This window comes from Talpa europaea (assembly GCF_964194135.1).
Source record: "Talpa europaea genome assembly, chromosome: 1".
Classification (NCBI taxonomy): Eukaryota; Metazoa; Chordata; class Mammalia; order Eulipotyphla; family Talpidae; genus Talpa; species Talpa europaea.
In genome coordinates, this window is record NC_140073.1 from 114,918,914 (window position 1) to 114,937,656 (window position 18,743).

General features: G+C 43.7%; 1 protein-coding gene across 1 annotated transcript in view; it reads right to left on the minus strand.

Moving 5' to 3' along the window:
* Nucleotides 1-17,740: 17,740 nt before the first annotated feature.
* The window catches only part of TTN (titin), a gene marked incomplete at both ends in the record, with an annotated part of 277,818 nt that continues 276,815 nt past the window's right edge, over nt 17,741-18,743 (minus strand). Inside the window, 2 exon segments of the mRNA XM_084258850.1 lie at nt 17,741-18,036; nt 18,174-18,476. Coding sequence (XP_084114976.1) covers nt 17,741-18,036; nt 18,174-18,476 — 599 coding nt within the window.

The following is an 18,743-nucleotide window of genomic DNA, read 5'->3' on the forward strand; positions in this document are numbered from 1 at the left end:
TTCTAGCTCTTTTAATCCATTTATGCAAGGAACTGTGAATTGATTGCTTTTCCTACATGACTAGAATGAGAACATTTTTTTTTTGAAAGCCAATACTAGAATTTCTAATGCTTTTCTTCCGTTGTGTATGCATGAATGTGTTTGTATATATAGGTCTGTATGCCTGCTTTCTTGGTTGTGACAATGCAAGTGACATTACAAATTTAGTTATGAAAGATAAAACAAGTTTGCTGCAGAAATTACAAAGACTCAGTGAAAATAGAGTCGTAGTTTTCCGTTTGGCAGCAATCAAAAGCATGGCCTAGAGATGTAAAGGTTAAAAAACCAGATTGTGTCTGGGAATGTATTCTTTGCCCTATGATTAAAATCCTTCATTTATGAAATTTAAGTGAGCAAACCATAAATATCTTTTAAGTCTTAATCACCAAAATGAGACTATTTGAATTAAATAGAAAATTTCCATGCTATGCCCTTTTGCTGTGATATTTGTAGTTGCTAGGGGTTGCTAGGTTACCCAAGTGTTTCAGCTGCTTTCAGAATTGTTATATCCAGAAGATTATCCACTATTCCTTGCCCACATTGGGTAAGGTCTTAAAGTATATTTCATATATACAACTCTTATTTGTCTTCATTTTTTGTTTTCTTTTGCAGTGGTTTGCCAGGGAGAAGTGTGTGGCAACAAATACCTGTGGTTTAGCATTGTGGCCATGCCAAGTGGTTTAGGCATACAGTCTTTCTTCCTTCCTTCCTTCCTTCCTTCCTTCCTTCCTTCCTTCCTTCCTTCCTTCCTTCCTTCCTTCCTTCCTTCCTTCCTTCCTTCCTCCCTTCCTCCCTTCCTCCCTTCCTCCCTTCCTCCCTTCCTTTGCATTTCAGGCTAGCATAAGCAACCTACTTGATTAATGATATCTGCCATGGGCTTATCATGTGGGAGGGTATGGGGAATGGTGGCAGGTATATTCTGTCATCCAAAATATAGGACAATGATCATGGTCTAACTTTGAGTACCTTTGGTAGATTATATATCTCTAAGAACTCAACACTAAATGAAGTCAAACAATTTGTAATTGATTTCCTGTTCTCAGTTTCACTAGGCTGTCACACTAGATGAACTCAACCATATGTATGTTTTTTAAAGTGGAAACAAAAATAGTTCATCACTTTTCTATTCAGGCCAAGTGTGCATTTGCACATAAACAACACACTGTTCCCTTACTGGCAGTGCCTTTGTGAATTTGAAGACCTTTGCAACACTTGACATGGTGCTCAGAAAAAGAAAACAGTGCCGTATTTTAAAAAACTGTAAAAAGTCTGAGTAAAATTTAAGAGCCTATCAGTGCTTTACTTAGGTTACATTTTTTTTAAAAGATTTATTTATTTTTATACAAAACTTGGGTACAGGCCAGAGGTGCGGGAGGGTGAGAGGATTCACCAGAGAGAGAACAGGGAGCAGAACTGGCAGATTGACTGAAATACACTTCTGAGGGGAACAGTGGGCTGAGGGAAGCAACGGGCGAGACAGGAGAGGTCTGCCATGCCATGTGGGTATCTCCCTGGCCGACCGGGAATCAAACCTGTGTTGCAGAGGCTGTGGACAGCTTCACAATGCTGCACTCAACCTGCTGCACCACCGGGGAGGCCCACGTACTGAGGTTACTTTCTATGCTTGGATCACCCTTAGATATCCCTTGAAAGAAGAGTTTTAGTTCATTTGTTGTTTTGCTTCAGTAGCTAACTTCTACAAGGAGATGGGGAGTTGCTCTTTCTCCTTGCTGTGTTTTTAAAATATATTGGGGCCTCCCTGGTGGCACAAGGGGTTAAGACGCAGCACTATGAAGCTATCAGCAGCCACTGCAGCACAAGTTAGATTCCTGGCCAGGGAGGTGACACATATGGCGCAGCAGACCTCTCCTGTCTCGCCCGCTGCTTCCTTCAGTCTTTCTGATTGCCTGTTCTGTTCCCCACTCTGTCTCTGGTGAATCCTCTCACCTCCCACACCTCTGGCCTATACCCCAGCTCTTGTATGCATAAATAAATAAATCTTTAAAAAATATATATATAGGCCACAACTTTGGCGGCCAAATGCATAGATTACAACTTCTTCTTGCTTTTGTGAATCAGGCCACATTGCCTACACAGTAAAATGTAACAATGACCTCTTATCTTTTATTATTATTATTATTATTATTTTTGGCCTCAATCTCTTGAGGACATGTGGCTTCCTTTGCTATAATGTTTGCATCCGTCACTTCTAGATTCAACTCTTGCAAGTGTTTTTCTTTCTGTTGGGAAGTATGGAGTAAGGAAACAGATATAGTTTTAAATGGTGTTTTTAATAATTCAAGTACATTTTTAGCTTGATCAGAGAAACACTGATTTTTTTTTTGCCCTCTAGTTTTCAAAATTCTGTTCTCTCAACCTTTCCTTTTTACCAGCTCTCAAGAAATTGTGCCTGAAGGCTATAAAAATTATGGTTGAATGTTAAAAGTAAGCTGCTAAGAACTTTCCAATAGTATCCATAATTAGCCAAAGAGAAGTCATATGAACTGCTAACATTTTTCTACCTTCCCTTTTTTAATTTTTTTTTCTCCGTTTTTGATTGATGATTATAGAATCTTCCCAGAAACCCTCCTCAGTAACTCTGTTTTTGGTGTACAATGATAACTCAGTATTTGGTTTGGGAAAAGAAAAGAATCACTTGGGAAGTGTGGGGAGCACAAAGGGGTATTTAAGATAGTCTTTATATGTTCATTTAAAAATTTTATTTAACATTCATTGACCAGTTTACTCAATGCTTTGTGGCTAGTATTTATCTTTGCTCTCTAATTCTCGAGTGCACTTAAAGCTCCCCACTTTATTTTTAATAGTTTAGATAAATTGACTACTAACTGTAATTTGCTTTCCTGAATTTTCACTTTTCTTAGTTAAGTAATTGAATAGTATTTATTATTAATATTTGCCTACCAACTATTTTAACCTAAACTTAAATGAGCAGACATTAGAAAATACCATGATTGTTTGAAGTAGATTTTTCTCTGTGTATACAAATATTGAAAACAAACACATGATTTTTTTTTTTTGCTTTTTATATGTTTTCATTATAAATTTTTTGCATCAAGAGTTTGTGGGTATGTAAGTGAACAATTTGTAACCTTAGATGTTAAATAAAATTGGAAAAACTGAAAATTGATAAGAAAGCTAGTCTCTAAATAAACATAGCAACCTGACAGCAAATGTAAGCTTTAGTCTGATATAAATGAGCATGAACACTTCAATTTTGAAACATTTTTAGAATAGATTTGTTTCTCCCCAGGGAAAAACCAGCTTCATTTAAAAACATATGTATAGTTATTTTGTGAGTATTCTTTTTTTCATCCAAATGCCAAAAGGTGTACTCTGTTTTTGTTATGAAAATTCTGCTTGTTTAAAGTATTGTAGCAATTTTATAAATCAGTAAAACTGAGCCATATCAACAAAGTGGGGGGAAATGTTTAATAAGTTTGCCATGTCACTAAGGAAAATTTAAGTACAAAATGTTTTGAAAGTTTAAGGGACGGTAATTCTTTGCTTTTAAGCAGTGTGATCACTGAATTGCTGTTCACTTACATGTGCATTGGCCAAATGAATGTGCTGTGATGTGGGAAAAGATATTAGGAGACTTCCTAGTTAACCTTTAAATGTAAACTTTAAGTAGATCACCTTATTCAGCTGTATCAGAGGTTCTCCACCTTGGCTGTGCATTAAAAACCCTGTGGGAGCATTTGAACTTCCTGATGCCTAGACTGATTTAAATGAACTATAGCATTCTCTGGGACCCGGTCATCAGTATTTTTTTTTTTAAGATTTATTTATGTATTTATTTATTTATACAAGTACTGGGTACAGTCAGAAGTGCGGGAGGGTGAGAGAATTCACCAGAGCCAGAGCAGGGAGCAGAACAGGCAGGCTGATGAAATACACTGCTGAGGGGAGCAGTGGGCATGGCAGGAAGGGTCTGCGCGCCATGTGGGACCCTCGCCAGTGGCCGGGGATCGAACCAGGAGTGCAGAGGCTGCGGGCAGCTTCGCAGCCCAGCGCTCAACCACTGCGCCACCAGGGAGGCCCTTATCAGTATTTTTTAAAGCTCCTCAGCAATTCCAGTGGGTAGCCAAGATTGAGAACAAATTAACCTTTGTGGAAACTCCCACACCTGGTTGCTGTTTTTAAGAAGCAGAGTATATATTTGGCATTGAGGTTAGAGTCATCGCCTAACAACTGGAAAGGCCGGTTTCTAGCAGCGTTGGTGTCACTTGGGAGCTTGTTAGAAGTGCAGGATCTCAGACTGCAGGTCTCCAGAACCAGATTCTGCATTTAAACACACCTCTCAGAGCCTCCCTGGTGGCCTGGAGGTTAAGGCTCAGCGCTGTGGCCACTGTGGCCTGAGTTCATTGCCCAGCCAGGGAGCTGACCCACATGGCGCCTCTCCTGACTTGCCTGCTGCTTCCCTCAGCAGTGTATTTCAGTAGATCTGCCTGTTCTGCTCCCCACTCTGTCTCTGGTGATTCCTCTCACCCCTTACATCTCTGGTCTACACCCCCGTTCTTCTATGCAAAAATAAATAAAATATTAAAAAAAAAAAACCCTTCAGTAGTTTTTAAGAATTTTAGAAGCACTCTTGAAGGTGGTATCAGGGTAAAGGTAGATCTTGTTACACCCTGCTTTTTGCTTCTGTCTTTGCATTTCTGTCCTAAATCGTGACATTTTCTACAGTCTTAGAAACTGAACTGGTATTGTGTGCTCATGTCAGCAGGTTAATAGCTAAAGATGACTTTCTGATCTGGAGCATGTGGATGAGCACCGCCGTCATCATTACCACCAAACGCTTCTCTCCCTGAGATGGGGAAGAAAAGGTAGCTATAAGAATTGTCACTTGACTAAAGACTGTGCTTTATCTTCCCTATCTCACAATTGCCTTATTTTAAGGGAAAATAAACATACAGTCCTCACAAGGAAACTTCCTACATTGCCTTCAACTTGGAGAATTCTTTGAAGGAGAAAGAAATTTCTCTTGAAGAAATCTACCCATCCTAGTCTCAAACTGAAATAAATACTGAACTGAAATAAATAGAACATATCCTCAAAGTTCTCTGGAATAATGTTTACCTATCTCCTGGCTCTCAGATCACCATATCCTGACTGCAATTCCAACGTGCCAGCACTCTAGCTGCTTCCCTGTCTCAGCAACCACCAAGAATCAGGAAGATTGTTTTGCTGGGTGCCTCCTTCCTTAGGGGTTGCTTCTTCTTTAAGACCCATAACATTTCCAGCAAACTTAGGGCTCTTTCACTCCTGTCTGCTCCCATAAACTGCAGGGGCTGATAAGCACTCTATTTCTCAGCATTTCTGGCCTTAACTTTCTGAGAGGAGGAATTGACTAAACTTGAACCAAGGGGCTGGAGGAATTTTGCAGTCTACCTTGCCCTAGAACTATAATGGCCCTGAAAGTGAAACAGAGCCCTCTTCTCCCTTAACAGATTACTCGTGCCCTCTCAGCCTTCAGCAGGCTGTTGTGATGGGTAGCAAGACCACTGATAACTGGAAACCTGGCTTCTAGCTCTAGTTCTGCTACTGCATGGATGACTTTGGGCCTGGGACTCGACACCATGGACCTCAGTGTTTTCCACTTTCAAATTCCTTCCGGTAGATATCTCTGTCAGAGCCATTATTCTCTTCCTCTTTGTGATCCTCTTTGCTAGGGCAGGGATCTCTGTCTGCCATTTTCTTTTGGCCTGATGTGTTCTTTCTCTTGTTTATTCTATCAGGGAAATAAAAGAGGTCCAGCCAGCCATCCTTATGGATATTGGCTGGGGTTCTCAGCTGTTTGGGGAATGAGTATACCTGTGTCTCTCACCTGACTAAAATCAGAAAACAGATTACAGTAATCTCAGGGGGAATGGGTGGCGATCAAGAAAAATTTGACTATTGGTTGCAAGTACAGGGAAAGATTTTTTTTAAGAATTTTTAAAAATTTTATATAAGAACTGGGGTACAGGCCAGAGCTGTGGGAGGGTGAGAGGATTCACCAGAGACAGAGTGGGGAGCAGAGCAGGCAGACACACCGACCGAAAACACTGTTGAGGGAAGACACAGCGGGGAGCCAGGAGAGGTCTGCAGGGCCATGTGGGAATCTCCCTGGGCGGCCAGGAATATGAACTCCCTGCTGCAAAGGCAGCAGACAACTTCACTGCGCTGCGCTCAACCAGCTACGCCACCGGGGAGGCCCTACAGGGAAGAATTCTCTCCCCACCTTCCTCTCTGGGGCTGAGACTGGTGTCAGACAGTGTTCTCTCAATATCACTGGAGACTTCCCCTAGAACTCAGGGGGAGGTGTACCTATTGCGTCCTTAGCAAGTAGCATTTGCCCTTGAGGCTCTGCTAGCACCAGGTTGGGGCGGATCTTTCAGTACGCACCCACGCACTGCGCACTGCTCAGTAACGGCGGCCCTAAAGGGATTTTCAAAGGAGGGCTTTTTAGTGCCTTTTTGGGGGGCGACTGTGTAGGTATTTAGCAAGATGACTTGGATATCAATCTGCCTGACCCCTCTGAAACACGTAGGCAAGTGTTTCTTTTTTTAAATTTGTTTATACAAGAACTGGGGTACATGTCAGAGGCGCAGGAGGGCGAGAGAATTCACCAGCCACAGAGCGGGGAGCAGAACAAGCAGAGAGCACTGCTGAAGGGAGCAGCGTGTGAGACAGGAGAGGTCTGCCGCGCCATGTGGGTTTCTCCCTGGCTGGCAGGGAATCGAACCCATGCTGCAGAGGCTGCGGACAGCTTCACAGCGCGGCGCTCAACCCTCTGCGCCACCGGGGAGGCCCCATGTAGGTAAGTGTTTCATAAACTTTTATCTTTTTCCTACTTTTACTTTAAATGGAGCAGAGGTGAATGGGACTTGCCCATGAACACCTTTTCTGAGTGGGACTCATTCCTATGAACCTCAGGAAAACCTGCCTGGCTGACCTGGACTCTTCTACTTCTTTCCTGCCAATCCCTTAGCAGTGGTGATTGTCACTGAGAATGCTTTGAGCAGTACCGGTGCCCTCTCATCTCCACAGTATTCCACCTCCACCTTTCCTGTGCTTGAAGTCTCTACCAACCTAGCTTTATTACACGAATCCCTAAGTCCCCTGACAATCTTCAGAAAGACCTTTCCACAAATGACTGCAAAGCCCCAGATTTATAATTACAGGGTCACTATGGGCTAGAAATTTGGTGATAGGTAAAGGTCTTTGTGTGAATGGAGTCTCCCAGAAGGAAATTATCTCTTTGATATAGAATGGCCAATAAATGGCACAGCTTTCTCAGAATAATTAAAGCCTGTAAAACTAAAATTTGATCACATAACTAGTTTGCTTAATTATCTTTCACAGTTCCTTTTACCTCTTAGGGAAAAGCCCAAATTATAACATGGTTTATGAGGCTTTTGCAAATGTTGCCCTCCCTTGTGCTCCCAGCCCTAAAAGCCTCCTAGAAAATCCCTCTTCATCCCTCATCTCACCCCACACTTCAGACCACAATTTTTACATGCAATTTCCGCTAACCTGACTGATGCCTTTTTCTCTAACTGGTTCAGATGCCCCAGTAATAATCTCAACCATCTTTTTTTTTTTTTTTTTTTAAAGATTTATTTATTTATGCATATAAGAGTTTGGGTACAGGCCAGAGGTGCTGGGGTGGGGTGAGGGGGCGGGTAAGAGGATTCACCAGAGACAAAATGGGGAACAGAACAGGCAGATTGAAGTACACTGCTAAGCGAGCAGCAGGCAAAACAGGAGAGGTCTGCTGCACCATGTAGGTTGCTCTCTGGACGGCCAGGGATCAAACTCATGCTTCAGAAGCTGTGGATAGCTTCATAGTGCTGTGCTTAACCCCTTACCCCACCAGGGAGGCCTTCTTTTTTTTTTTTTTTTTTCATAGCACTTAATTTCATTTCTTGAGTGATATCCCTCTACAAAGATGTAGTCCTTGTCACACATCCTATGTTTTTATCTAATGTAGCCTGCCTTGGCCAGCATAATGGGCGACAGCAATGAAATCAGTTCCATTATCACATAGAATGGGGCAACACTCTTTTCTTTTGGAGAACCATAATACAGTGCAGCTTATAAAAAGTTCTGAGATGACCTGCATAAAGAAGTACAATTATCAAAGTCGTGAATTTATTAGGTTGTGGAACACTGTTCACTATGTCTACCAACATCTGAAAAAGAAGAGTTTGGTAAATACTGGCCCAACGATTCCAAAAAGCATACAACTAAACCTTTACTTTATATAACCTTAGAAAAAAAACAAATCTGTTTTCAAAAAGTATTTATCTAGCAGACAGTGTTTTCTCCTGTTACAAGGAAACTGGACTTTGTCTCAATTTCTCAAAATCACATTTGGGGCAGAGTAAGCAAGTACAAACTAGTTTCTCTTCCTGGAGCTTAATCACAAAACATTATTTTTGAATCAGTCACCATGAAGACTCAATATACCTATTGTTTTACTGGCTGTTTCTGATTTGCCTTCCTTTCTAGATCTACATGGTTCATCTATAGAATCAGTTACTTTTGGATAGAGTGAGTAAATCCTTCTGTTGAATGATTTCATCAAGACAGTTCCTATAATGTGTTGTCCCATGCCCAGTATAGTGTTATAGGTTGACTTGTGTCTCCCAAAAAGATATGTTCGAGTCCTGATCCCCGGGATGTCAAGATGTGATCTTATTGGGAGATAGCCTCTTTATAGAGATTGTAATAAAGTTTATTATTTTTAAAAAAGATTTATTTTTTATATGTGCATACAAGAACTGGGGTGTAGATCAGAGATGGGGGGGGGTAGTTTTGAGAGTGAGTCCTAGGGAGAGTTAGGATAATCTGGTAGCTTTTGGGACATTTTAGGTGGGGACTACAGGAGAGTTAAGGAAGGCTCCAGAGATCAGGGCAACAAGAGGAATTAGGTAAAAGGGCAACTGATCCTGATGGGAGCTAGTCAGACACCACAGGGCTAAGGTCAACAGGACATTCTGGATGGAGAGCAATGAAAGATAAGGGATGTGATGTGTAGGAAGATCCCAAACACAATAGCAGGTTAAGTGAGACCGCTGAGAACTAACCAATCACAGACTGGTGGAGCTTTAGGGAAAGTAGGTGTATATTCCCTGAGGCATGACTCCACTTGAATCCCTGGCCCCTCCCTGGCCTGGCTCCACCAGCCTGGGAGTCCCACTTTTATCTGTTCCTTTTCTTCTCAATAAACTTTTTCTTTCTCTAAACAAATCTGCCTCTTTTCCTTGTTTGCCTGAGCGTCTGCAAAGTTCCTGCTGAGGCTTCGTAAGACACCAGCCCGCGGTGGTCTAGTGGCCGGGACGCAGTACTGCCACTGCAGCCTGGGATCCATTCCTGGCTGGGAGACTAGGCCTGAAAACCTACAATTTTGGTATCAAGAGGATTCACCAGACACAGAGGGGGAAGCAGAACAGGCAGATCTATTGAAATACACTGCTGAGGGGAGTAGCAGGAAAAACAGGAGAGATCTGCCTTGGTTGCTCCCTGGTGGGAATCTAACTCATGCTGCAGTGGCTGCCAATAGCTTGATTGCACTGACTTTAACCCCTTTGCCACCAGGGAGGCTCCTATAATAAAGTTTATTTTTTTGTTGTTCTTTTATTTATTTTTAAAGATTTTTTTTAAATTTATGCATACAAGAGCTGGGGTTTAGGCCAGAAGTGGGGAGGGGGGTGAAACGATTCACTAGAGACAGATTGGGGAGCAGAATAGGCAGATTGAAATACAATGCTGAGGGGAGCAGTGGGCGGGCCAGGAGAGGTCGGCTGTGCCATGTGGGTATCTCCCTGGCCGGGGCTTGAACTCATGCTGCAGTGGCTGCTGATAACTTTATAGTGCTAGAGTGTGGGGTTTCTAAAATATTTTAGCAAAAAGAGGAACAAGCTGATAATGACGATTCTTTGTAGGTTTTGTGACTTAGACGAAGATGGAATCCAAGGAGTCCCTGGCTTACTGCTCTCTGTCGCCCCCTGTTGACACATGTGTGAAATAGCGCAGCAATCCTGAGAAATCACTCCTGGGCTTGCTGAAGTTGTGGCAGTAGGGAGCCATCACTTACTGCCTCCTCACCACTGCTCTTGCAGGGCAGCACTGTTCTTGGGGGTGCTAATGAAGGAGGCTGGCAGGTCAACATGGGAAGAGTTTTTTTTTTTTTTTAAGATTTATTCATGCATACAAGAACTGAGGTACAGGCCAGATGTGCGGGAGAGTGAGAGGATTCACCAGAGACAGAGCAGGGAAAAGAACAGGCAGACTGACTGAAAATACACTACTGAGGGGAGCAGCAGGTGAGACAGGAGAGGTCTGCAACGTCGTGTGGGTATCTCTGCTGCAAGTCGGTATTGAACTCGCAGTGCAGAGGCTGCAGACAGCTTCACAGCGCTGTGTTCAACCACCTGCACCACCAGGGAGGCCCGGGAAAGAGGTTCTTGTTGGTCCAGCTGGTGTGCTTCTGAGGGACTGTCCAGGAGCTTCCTTTGCAGGCCTTCCACGTGGGGGCGCCACTGTGCAGCTCTTAACAGTGGACTTCTGCTAATGCACACCAAGAAATCATGCCTGCCCTTCTAATGGCCCTCCCTCTTCATAGATGGTCTCCTTAACTGAACAGGTTGTTGCCCCTTCCCCCTTTTCCAGGCCCAAACTAGATCTCCGGGTCAGAAGCTGACAAGAGGTGGGGCTATGGAAATGGAGGGCCATTATAGAAGCCTTACAAATCAACCTAGTCACACCCTAGAAGTAGTTTAACGATAGATAATATAGATAATTCCACAAAAAAGCTACAGGAAGTGTAAAATCCTTTGAGCTTTAAAATTCTCATCAAGGGGCCTCCCTGGTGGCGCAAGGGGTTAAGCACAACACTGTGAAGCTGTCTACAGCCTTGGCAGCACAAGTTCGATCCCCGGAGGGCCAGGGAGCTGACCCACATGGCGCAGCAGACCTCTCCTGTCTTGCCCTCTGCTCCCCTCTGCAGTGTATTTCAGTAGATCTGCCTGTTGTGCTCCCCACTCTGTCTCTAGTGAATCCTCTCACCCCCCGCATCTCTGGCTGTACCCCAGGTCTTGTATGCAAAAATAAATAAATCTTTAAAAAAATAATAAAATTCTCATCAACACTGGCTGTAGGTATCTCAGCCAGGGATTGGACATGCTAGAATTATAGCACCTCAGGACTGGGACCCATGTCAGGAATCATCCAGAATGTCTTGCTGCTCTCATTTTAAGGTATTAAGAATCATTTACAGCTGTTAGATGGTGTCTCCGCCCAGATCTTCGGGGCATATGTACCAGTTTCCAGCCTCCTGAGTGTTGTCTGTCGTGCTGCCCTGGACTGCAGGATTGCTGGAACCAACTCTGTGGCACATTTATTCTCCCTGTGAGTTCGTGCTGAAGCTCCCCAGAGACTATGTTTTTGCTTAACTTTCTTCCTCTGCCCTGCTCCCCTCACCGTCTTTGCCCGACGACAATCCCTCACAAAATTACTCATATGAGACTACCTCTCTCCGACTGCTTTTTTAGGGAATTGATTCAAGATGGAATGCTTGCAGACTAAATTAATGAAGAGCCAAGATCCTTTGCAGATTAAAAATTGACAGTGATGGAGGCTTAAAGTAGGGAAATTAGGATGGAGGCATCACAAGACCAGAAGCTGGAGATGGGGGTAGAAATGATGAACTTCAGCTATAGAAATGCAAAATTCTGGAACAGGATGTACAGAAAAAGGACTCTATAAGACTTATTTCTGGGAACAGAGACATTAAGGCAGAGTGAGTGAGACCAGAGAGAACTAACCAATCACAAAGAAACTGATGGGCTTTAGAATAACGAGGGAGGGCCTCTCCGGTGGCGCAGCGGGTTGAGCGCAGGGCTGTGAAACGGTCTGTAGTCTCTGCAGTGCGGGTTTGACTCCCAGCTGGCCAGGCAGCAACCCACATGGTGCAGCAGACCTCTCCTGCCTTGCCTGCTGCTCCCCTCAGTGTCTTCGGTCTGTGCCTCTTCTGCTCCCCACCGTCTCTGGTGAATCCTCTCACCCTCCCGTGTCTCTGGCCTGTACCCCAGGGCTTGTATAAAAATAAAAACAACAAATCTTTAAAAAAATAGAATAATTAGGGAAATGAGGCATAGTCCCTGAGGCACAACTTCAGTTGGCTTCCTTGCTCCTCCCTAGCCTGGTTCCACAATCTGGAAATTCCCCTTTATTTCTGTTCCTTTTCTTCTTAGCATACTTCTTTTTAGAAACAAATTTGCCTCTTTTCACATGCTTGCCTGAACTTGAGCATCAGCGAAGTTCCTGCTGTGGCTTTGTGAGACACTAACCCTTGGTAGTCTAGTGGCTGGGATTCAGTGCAGCCATGGTGTTGTAGAGCAACCCCGATACAAAACGGGGTGCCTGACTGTGGGTCCTCACCCGCGCGCTTAAAAGGACTTATCAATGCTCTACTGCAGGCACACGTGAAAGGTTAATAAAAGGTTTATTTACAAGGGAAGGGGAAATGAGGAAATATACAGCTCTGGGAGAAAAGCGGGAGACAAAGTTTTAAATGAGTCCTACCCGATCCGCTGATCAGGAACCCCAAAATGGCGCTCTGAGAGCTGGCCGCCAGCCAGGAGCGGTGAAGCCGGGAGGCGAGCGATCGCGAGCCAGAGAGAGCCCTAGGCCCACGTGTTTGGTTTTTTATATCCAACCTGGCTGCCCAACTCCACCCTCAGGTCCCAGCCACCCTCCCCTTGGTGGTGATGGGATTTGTCTTCCCCAATGTCCTGATGGTTTTAGTCTGGAGTGGGGGTGGAGTCCACAAAGCCTGTATGGGATTAACTCAGGACATCACTTCCCCCTAACAATGGCAGCCTGGGATCCTGCCTGCCTGGGAGACTAGACCTGAAAAACTGAAATTTCGGTATCAGTACTAGTGACTCCTAGGGCAAGTTAGGGAGAATTAGGCAGCCTCAAGGACAGCTGTAGGGGCAGGACAGGCCACTGAGCAGGTTTTTTATGATCCCATGCAGACCGGGGTAAAGGAGGAGAGAGTCCTGGAGCCCTCAGTGGCTTTTGCAGGTCTTTTATTCAGATTTACGAGGCCCATGGCAGGCAGGGGTGCTGGGGGGCGGGAGGCTGGCTGTCCTCCCAGCCCCCAGCAAATCCTCACTCTATCTGGGCTCTCTCTGGGGTTCTCTGCTTCTCTTCTTCTCTCGGCTTCTGTTCATTCTTGGCTTCTGTTGGCGTCCCCATGACGCCGCCCTTATAAGCAGTTTCTCAGCCCAGGTGTACCCACTTCAGGTGCCCGCCATCAGGCATGCATCCAGGACCACAGGGTTCCCTCATCTATCCTAATGGCGGGAGGGCAGAAAAGCCTGATACTTTTTTCTTACCATATAACACTGCAAATGGGGTCCTCCGGAGAGTTAAGAAAGGCTCCAGAGATAAGGACATCAAGAGGAATGTAACTAATTCCAATGGGAATAATAAACATCCCAGGAAACAGTTGGAGGAAAAGGAAAGTGGTTGAATTTGTTGACAAATGAGAAGGGCAGAGACTCATGTCTGAAAGACCACTGCCCTGCCCTTTGGCAGAGTGCAGGGAAATTTACACAAGGGGGAGATGGGAAGGGTCCGCACAGAGACAAGTGGGCGCCAGCTCAACACGGAGATGGATGGGTACCAGCTGGTTTTCATTAAGGGGAGAGGGAAGCTGCAACAAATTGGGAAAGAGGAACTTGTTAACTGTATCAACAAGACATTCAGTAGGGAGGACCAAAGATAAGGAATGTGAAGATCCCCCGCTCAGTAGCAGATCAGGTGAGACCGCCTGAGGACTAACCAATCAGGGAGAGACCACTGGAATTTTAAGATAATTAGGAAAGAAGATATATATTCCCTGAGACACGACTTCACTTTGGCTTCCTTGTCCCTTCCAGGCTTGGTTTCATGGCCTGGGAGTTCCACTTTATTTCTGTTCCTTTTCTCCTCAATAAACGTTTTCTTTTTCTGAGCGAATCTGCCTCTTTCCCTTGCTTGCCTGAGCATCTGCGAAGTTCCTGCTGCTGCTTCGTGAGACACCAACCTGTGGTGGTCTAGTGGCCAGGACTCAGCGCTGCCCCTGCAGCCTGGGATCATTCCTGGCTGGGAGACTAGGCCTGGAAACCTACAATTCCGGCATCACTAGTACTTCGGAGATGAGGTCAGAAACCCAGGAGGTTAATGGGGGCAGTAATTTCTTTGAAAAAGATTTTATTTTCTTTTTGTGTAGAGGAAGAGGTGTAGGCAAGAAGTGAGGGAGGTGAGAGTAATAGGGGTGAAGGATGTCCTGAGCAAACTCCTTACAGGCTTTGTGGACTCCACCCCCATGACACTGGGAACTACAAATCCCATGATCACCAAAGGGAAGTTTGCGAGGACCTGAGGGTGGAGTTAAGCAACTAGGCTCTTGGTTTAGGTATTTAACTGGCCGTGGGGGGGAGGGGATGGGGGCTTGGCCAAGAGGTGTGCTAGTTTTTTGCCAGCTCTGTGGGTCATTGGGATTCCAGGTCAGCGGAACGGGTAGGACGCATTTACGAACTTATCTCCCTCTTTTTCTCCCTGAGTTATTCGTTTCCCATTTCCCTTTCCCGTGTAACTAAACCTTTTATCAACCTTTTGTGAATGCCTGCAGTTTAGCATTATTAAATCCCCTTTAAGAGTGCAGGTGAGGACCCAGAGTCAGGCAACCCCGTTTTATATCAGGGTTTGCCCTGTAACAAGAGGATTCACCAGATAGTGGGGAGCAGAACAGGCGGATCCACAGTGGGCGAGACAGGAGAGGTCTGCTGTGCCATGTGGGTCAGCATCCTGGTGAGGGATTGAACTTCGGCCAACAGAGGGCCAGAGCTGCGGTAGTGCTAAGACTTAACCTTAGATCACCAGAGAAGCCTGGGGGCAGTAAATTTTAAGCCTAAACTTTAAGGCTAATGGGGGCAGTACATTTTAAGAGAACTTGGACAGGGGAGGTAAAAGTGTAACAGGGTGGTTCCGAGGAAAGGGTGAGGTTCTAGGTTCCCTGCCCCACCCAAGGGAGGGTGGAGCTGAGCTGGGAGGAGGAGAAGCTGGAGAGGAGACGGGAAAGAAGGAAGCAGGATGGCGAGTGTAATGAGACCTGGAGGAGGCATATGGAGCAGAGAGACAGGTGAAGAAGCTGTACTTGCTTCTTGGTTGTGGACTGGTTGGAACAGATGTGGGTGAGAGAACTGTGGAGAGGTTAACAATGGCAGCTTTATCTTGATTTTGCTTTTTTTTCTCCCAGACTTGTCCAGCTGTTTCTGACCATTTTCTGTGGGTCCCTGCTGAAACTTTCAGACCTCAGTGGCCCTGCTTTGGGCCAACTCTGTTTGGCTGGGCATTTACTCAAGAGAGGATGGGTAACTTAAGGTGCTTGATTTGGAAACTACATTCTTTGTCTTTTCTGTGTTGCACACTAATTGTATTAAAGTTCCTTTCCATTGAAGGTCTTATGCACTAGAGTATGTTTTGTCCTGATGCGGCAGAACAGGCAGGTTTGAGGGTTTTGGGTGCCCTTCTCCCTGCCCTGTAACAAAAGGAGAAACTCTAAGGGCTGGGAAGATGGGCACCTCTGCCCTGAGGAGTGTAGCCACTAGGAGAAAGAGCCGATCACAAAGTAGGATGGTATTTTAGAATAGAGAAAAAAGGTTTAAATACCCCCAGACACAGGTCCATGTGGCGTCTTTTGCTCCTTCTTGGCATTGCTGCCTTGGAGTCTTTGCTTTTGTTCTTTCTCCTTTAAATAAACTTTACTCTCTAAAGATTTGCTTCTCTCCGCTTATTTATCTGAGGGTTTGTCTATGAATTCCTTTTTACGGCTTCATGGGACAAGAACTCGTGGTGGATTAAGGGTTTCTGGGGTGAACACTAGCAGCAGCAGTTGCAGCAGCTGCTGTAATTATGCACATAGGCTTCACCTGTACCTACATTTGTAACTTATATTAGGAGGTAATGAGGCAAGTAGTCAACTTTATAGATTTAAAATTGTGATTATCCAATCAAAGTGGATGAATATAGATTTTCTTAGCGTTGGGTTTTATGATCAAGTATAGATAAGTTGTTTCAAAAAGCGTGATAAGACCATACCATTTAAAACAAGTTCTTTAGTTCTGAGGACCTTTATTCTTTTTGGAACTGCAGTGGTCAATATGCATTCAGTTGCACAAATTGGTCATTTCCCCTGAAGTTGTCATTTTCTCTTCTCTACACATGATCTATGTCATCTTACTCATCTTTGTGTTGTTCCGTGTGTTGTCTACAACAAAATATTGTGAATTGTACATGCTTAGTATCTTTGATGGATTTAGTTGCATCAGCTCCCATAAAATATTTTTAATAAGTTTAGAAGATTTTATCTGTTGTTTGGGGAGAGTTTTGGAAACTTTGGGGGATACATTTATTCATTAGAATCATATACCTTAAAAAATTGGTGACTACAACCAACAATAATTTAGATATTTGTGTTAAAGCACTTATGAACATGGGCTATTTTGAGCTTGGGCTGCTTTATCTTATCTATGATCATTTCTGATAAAAGGACATGCCTCCCGCACCCCAGAATATCACAGAAAACAACGAACCACACATTTTGAGGTGCAGATAGCTTGCTTTATTTTTTTTTTTGTTACTATCTCAAGGAGGTCCAATAACTATAACTAACAATTGAATTTATACCTGCATGAAAAGAACTACATCAAATTGACAATTTGGGCAATTGGTAATAGTGTAGTTTTAAATTTAACAACAGCTTTGTTATTCTCATTGTTGTTGTTGTTCTTTTTTTTTTTTTTTTTTTTTTTGCTGTGGCTCATTGCTTAGTTGCCCCAGTTTTTCAGTTGTCATTTAAATTTAGAGCTACCACACGAAGGCATTGGCTGCACCCCGGGACCTCCAAGAGTTGGCACTGCTCCGACATAGGAATACTTGAATAACTTGGTTAACTGAGGGGATGGCCAGGTGATGTTACTTTTCCAAGCTACCCAGGCATTCTCTATGGTCAGAGGCAGTGTAAAATGAGCGAACAAAGTGTTGGCCGTTACACTTTGCTCTGGTAATATTTAAGTCATGATAATTTTGGTGTGACATCATCAGAGAAAATGTAAGACGTTAAGTGTTGCTTACAGGAGGGTAAATGCAAACATCACCAATGCCTTACATTTCTGATTTAGTAGGTATGGCGCACACACCAGGTAATGCGCTCATTGGTGTCTTTCAGGTGGCTAGGACATCTTCAATGGGGAATTTCTCGACCCATTGAGGCATACTTAGACATCAACGTTATGTTGAGGCACAAAGATTGATTGAGTGTTGAGCAGGGTATTCGTTCCATAAGAAACTTTCTCCTACCAACAGTTTCAAAAGTTACATTGTAAAATGTCATAAAATAATGGTACAAAACTTTATAACCGTTAATTCGGCTATATACAGTATGTACATGTCATTAGAAAATGCAAAATATTTTTAGGTCAATGATTTTGAAAAGATTGAATTGCTTTTTTTTGAACTTCGACTCATATAGGTTGATACAAAACTACTTTAAAAAATATTTACAGATCAGAAAGATTAGTACATGTGAATCATTTATGAAAGTTTAAGAATGAATATGAGTATGAGAGCCCAGGCCCTCTTAATTGGATCGGATAGTGATATTCACAGTGGCAGAGTCAGATCCAAATTCGTTGTCTAAGGTTAGGGTATAAAGTCCACCATCTTGTTTCTGTACGTCCGTGATGATCAGAGTTGTCAGGTCGTCTGTGTTTTCAATATGGAATCTCCCTTGTTCTTGATGTTGAATTTTTCTTCCACCGCAGGACCATGTTATTTCTGGGGTAGGCTCACCCGTGAAAGCACAGGCTACAGTTAGCACTTTGCCTTCATCAATGCTGATGTCAGGGGGAAGAGCTTCAATTTTAGGTGGAGTTCCTTTATGGAGTAACAACAACAAAAAATGTTTGAGGATCACTGAAAACGTTATGATTTGCTTTCTACTGAATTTATGCACTAAAGACTACACCATACTAATGGGCTTGTCTGTCTGTACCAGTAATTTTATTGCTTACCTCTTATGCCTGCTGTAAGCATTTTACTAGTTGAGCTTTCCAGTTGTATCATACTAGATTTTCCCATAAAACTGCTGGAACTCATTTCTACAAAGGACTCTTGCATAGAGGACATGCTTTGGGCAGACATGCTTGCAAATTTCATTTCAGTCATGCTGCTAGCGCTGCTGGCGCTGAAACTGCTGAAGGAAGCCTCCTGCTGAGAGGCAGACATTTGGACTGATCGAGATGAAAAGCTTTCTTGCAAGCTTGAGTCACCACTTGTCCTCAATACTACCTCTCTGGAAGGTTCTTCAACTAGAGCTGTGGAGTATAGCAGATACAAAATGAACATCAATGACATCTGGTTAATTGGTAACATCTGACAATGACTTACAGAAATGTAAAACTTACACATACAGAGAGAGAGAGAGAGAGAGAAAGAAAGAGAAACACAGCCCCATTTGCTGTGGAAGCAAAAGCAAAAATACATATATACATACATTTGTCAAGAGCTAGCTCAATGTCTCCAGGAAATGATTCCTTATATTTCTATCATGATATTACATGCAAGTTCTGGAATCACTAGGA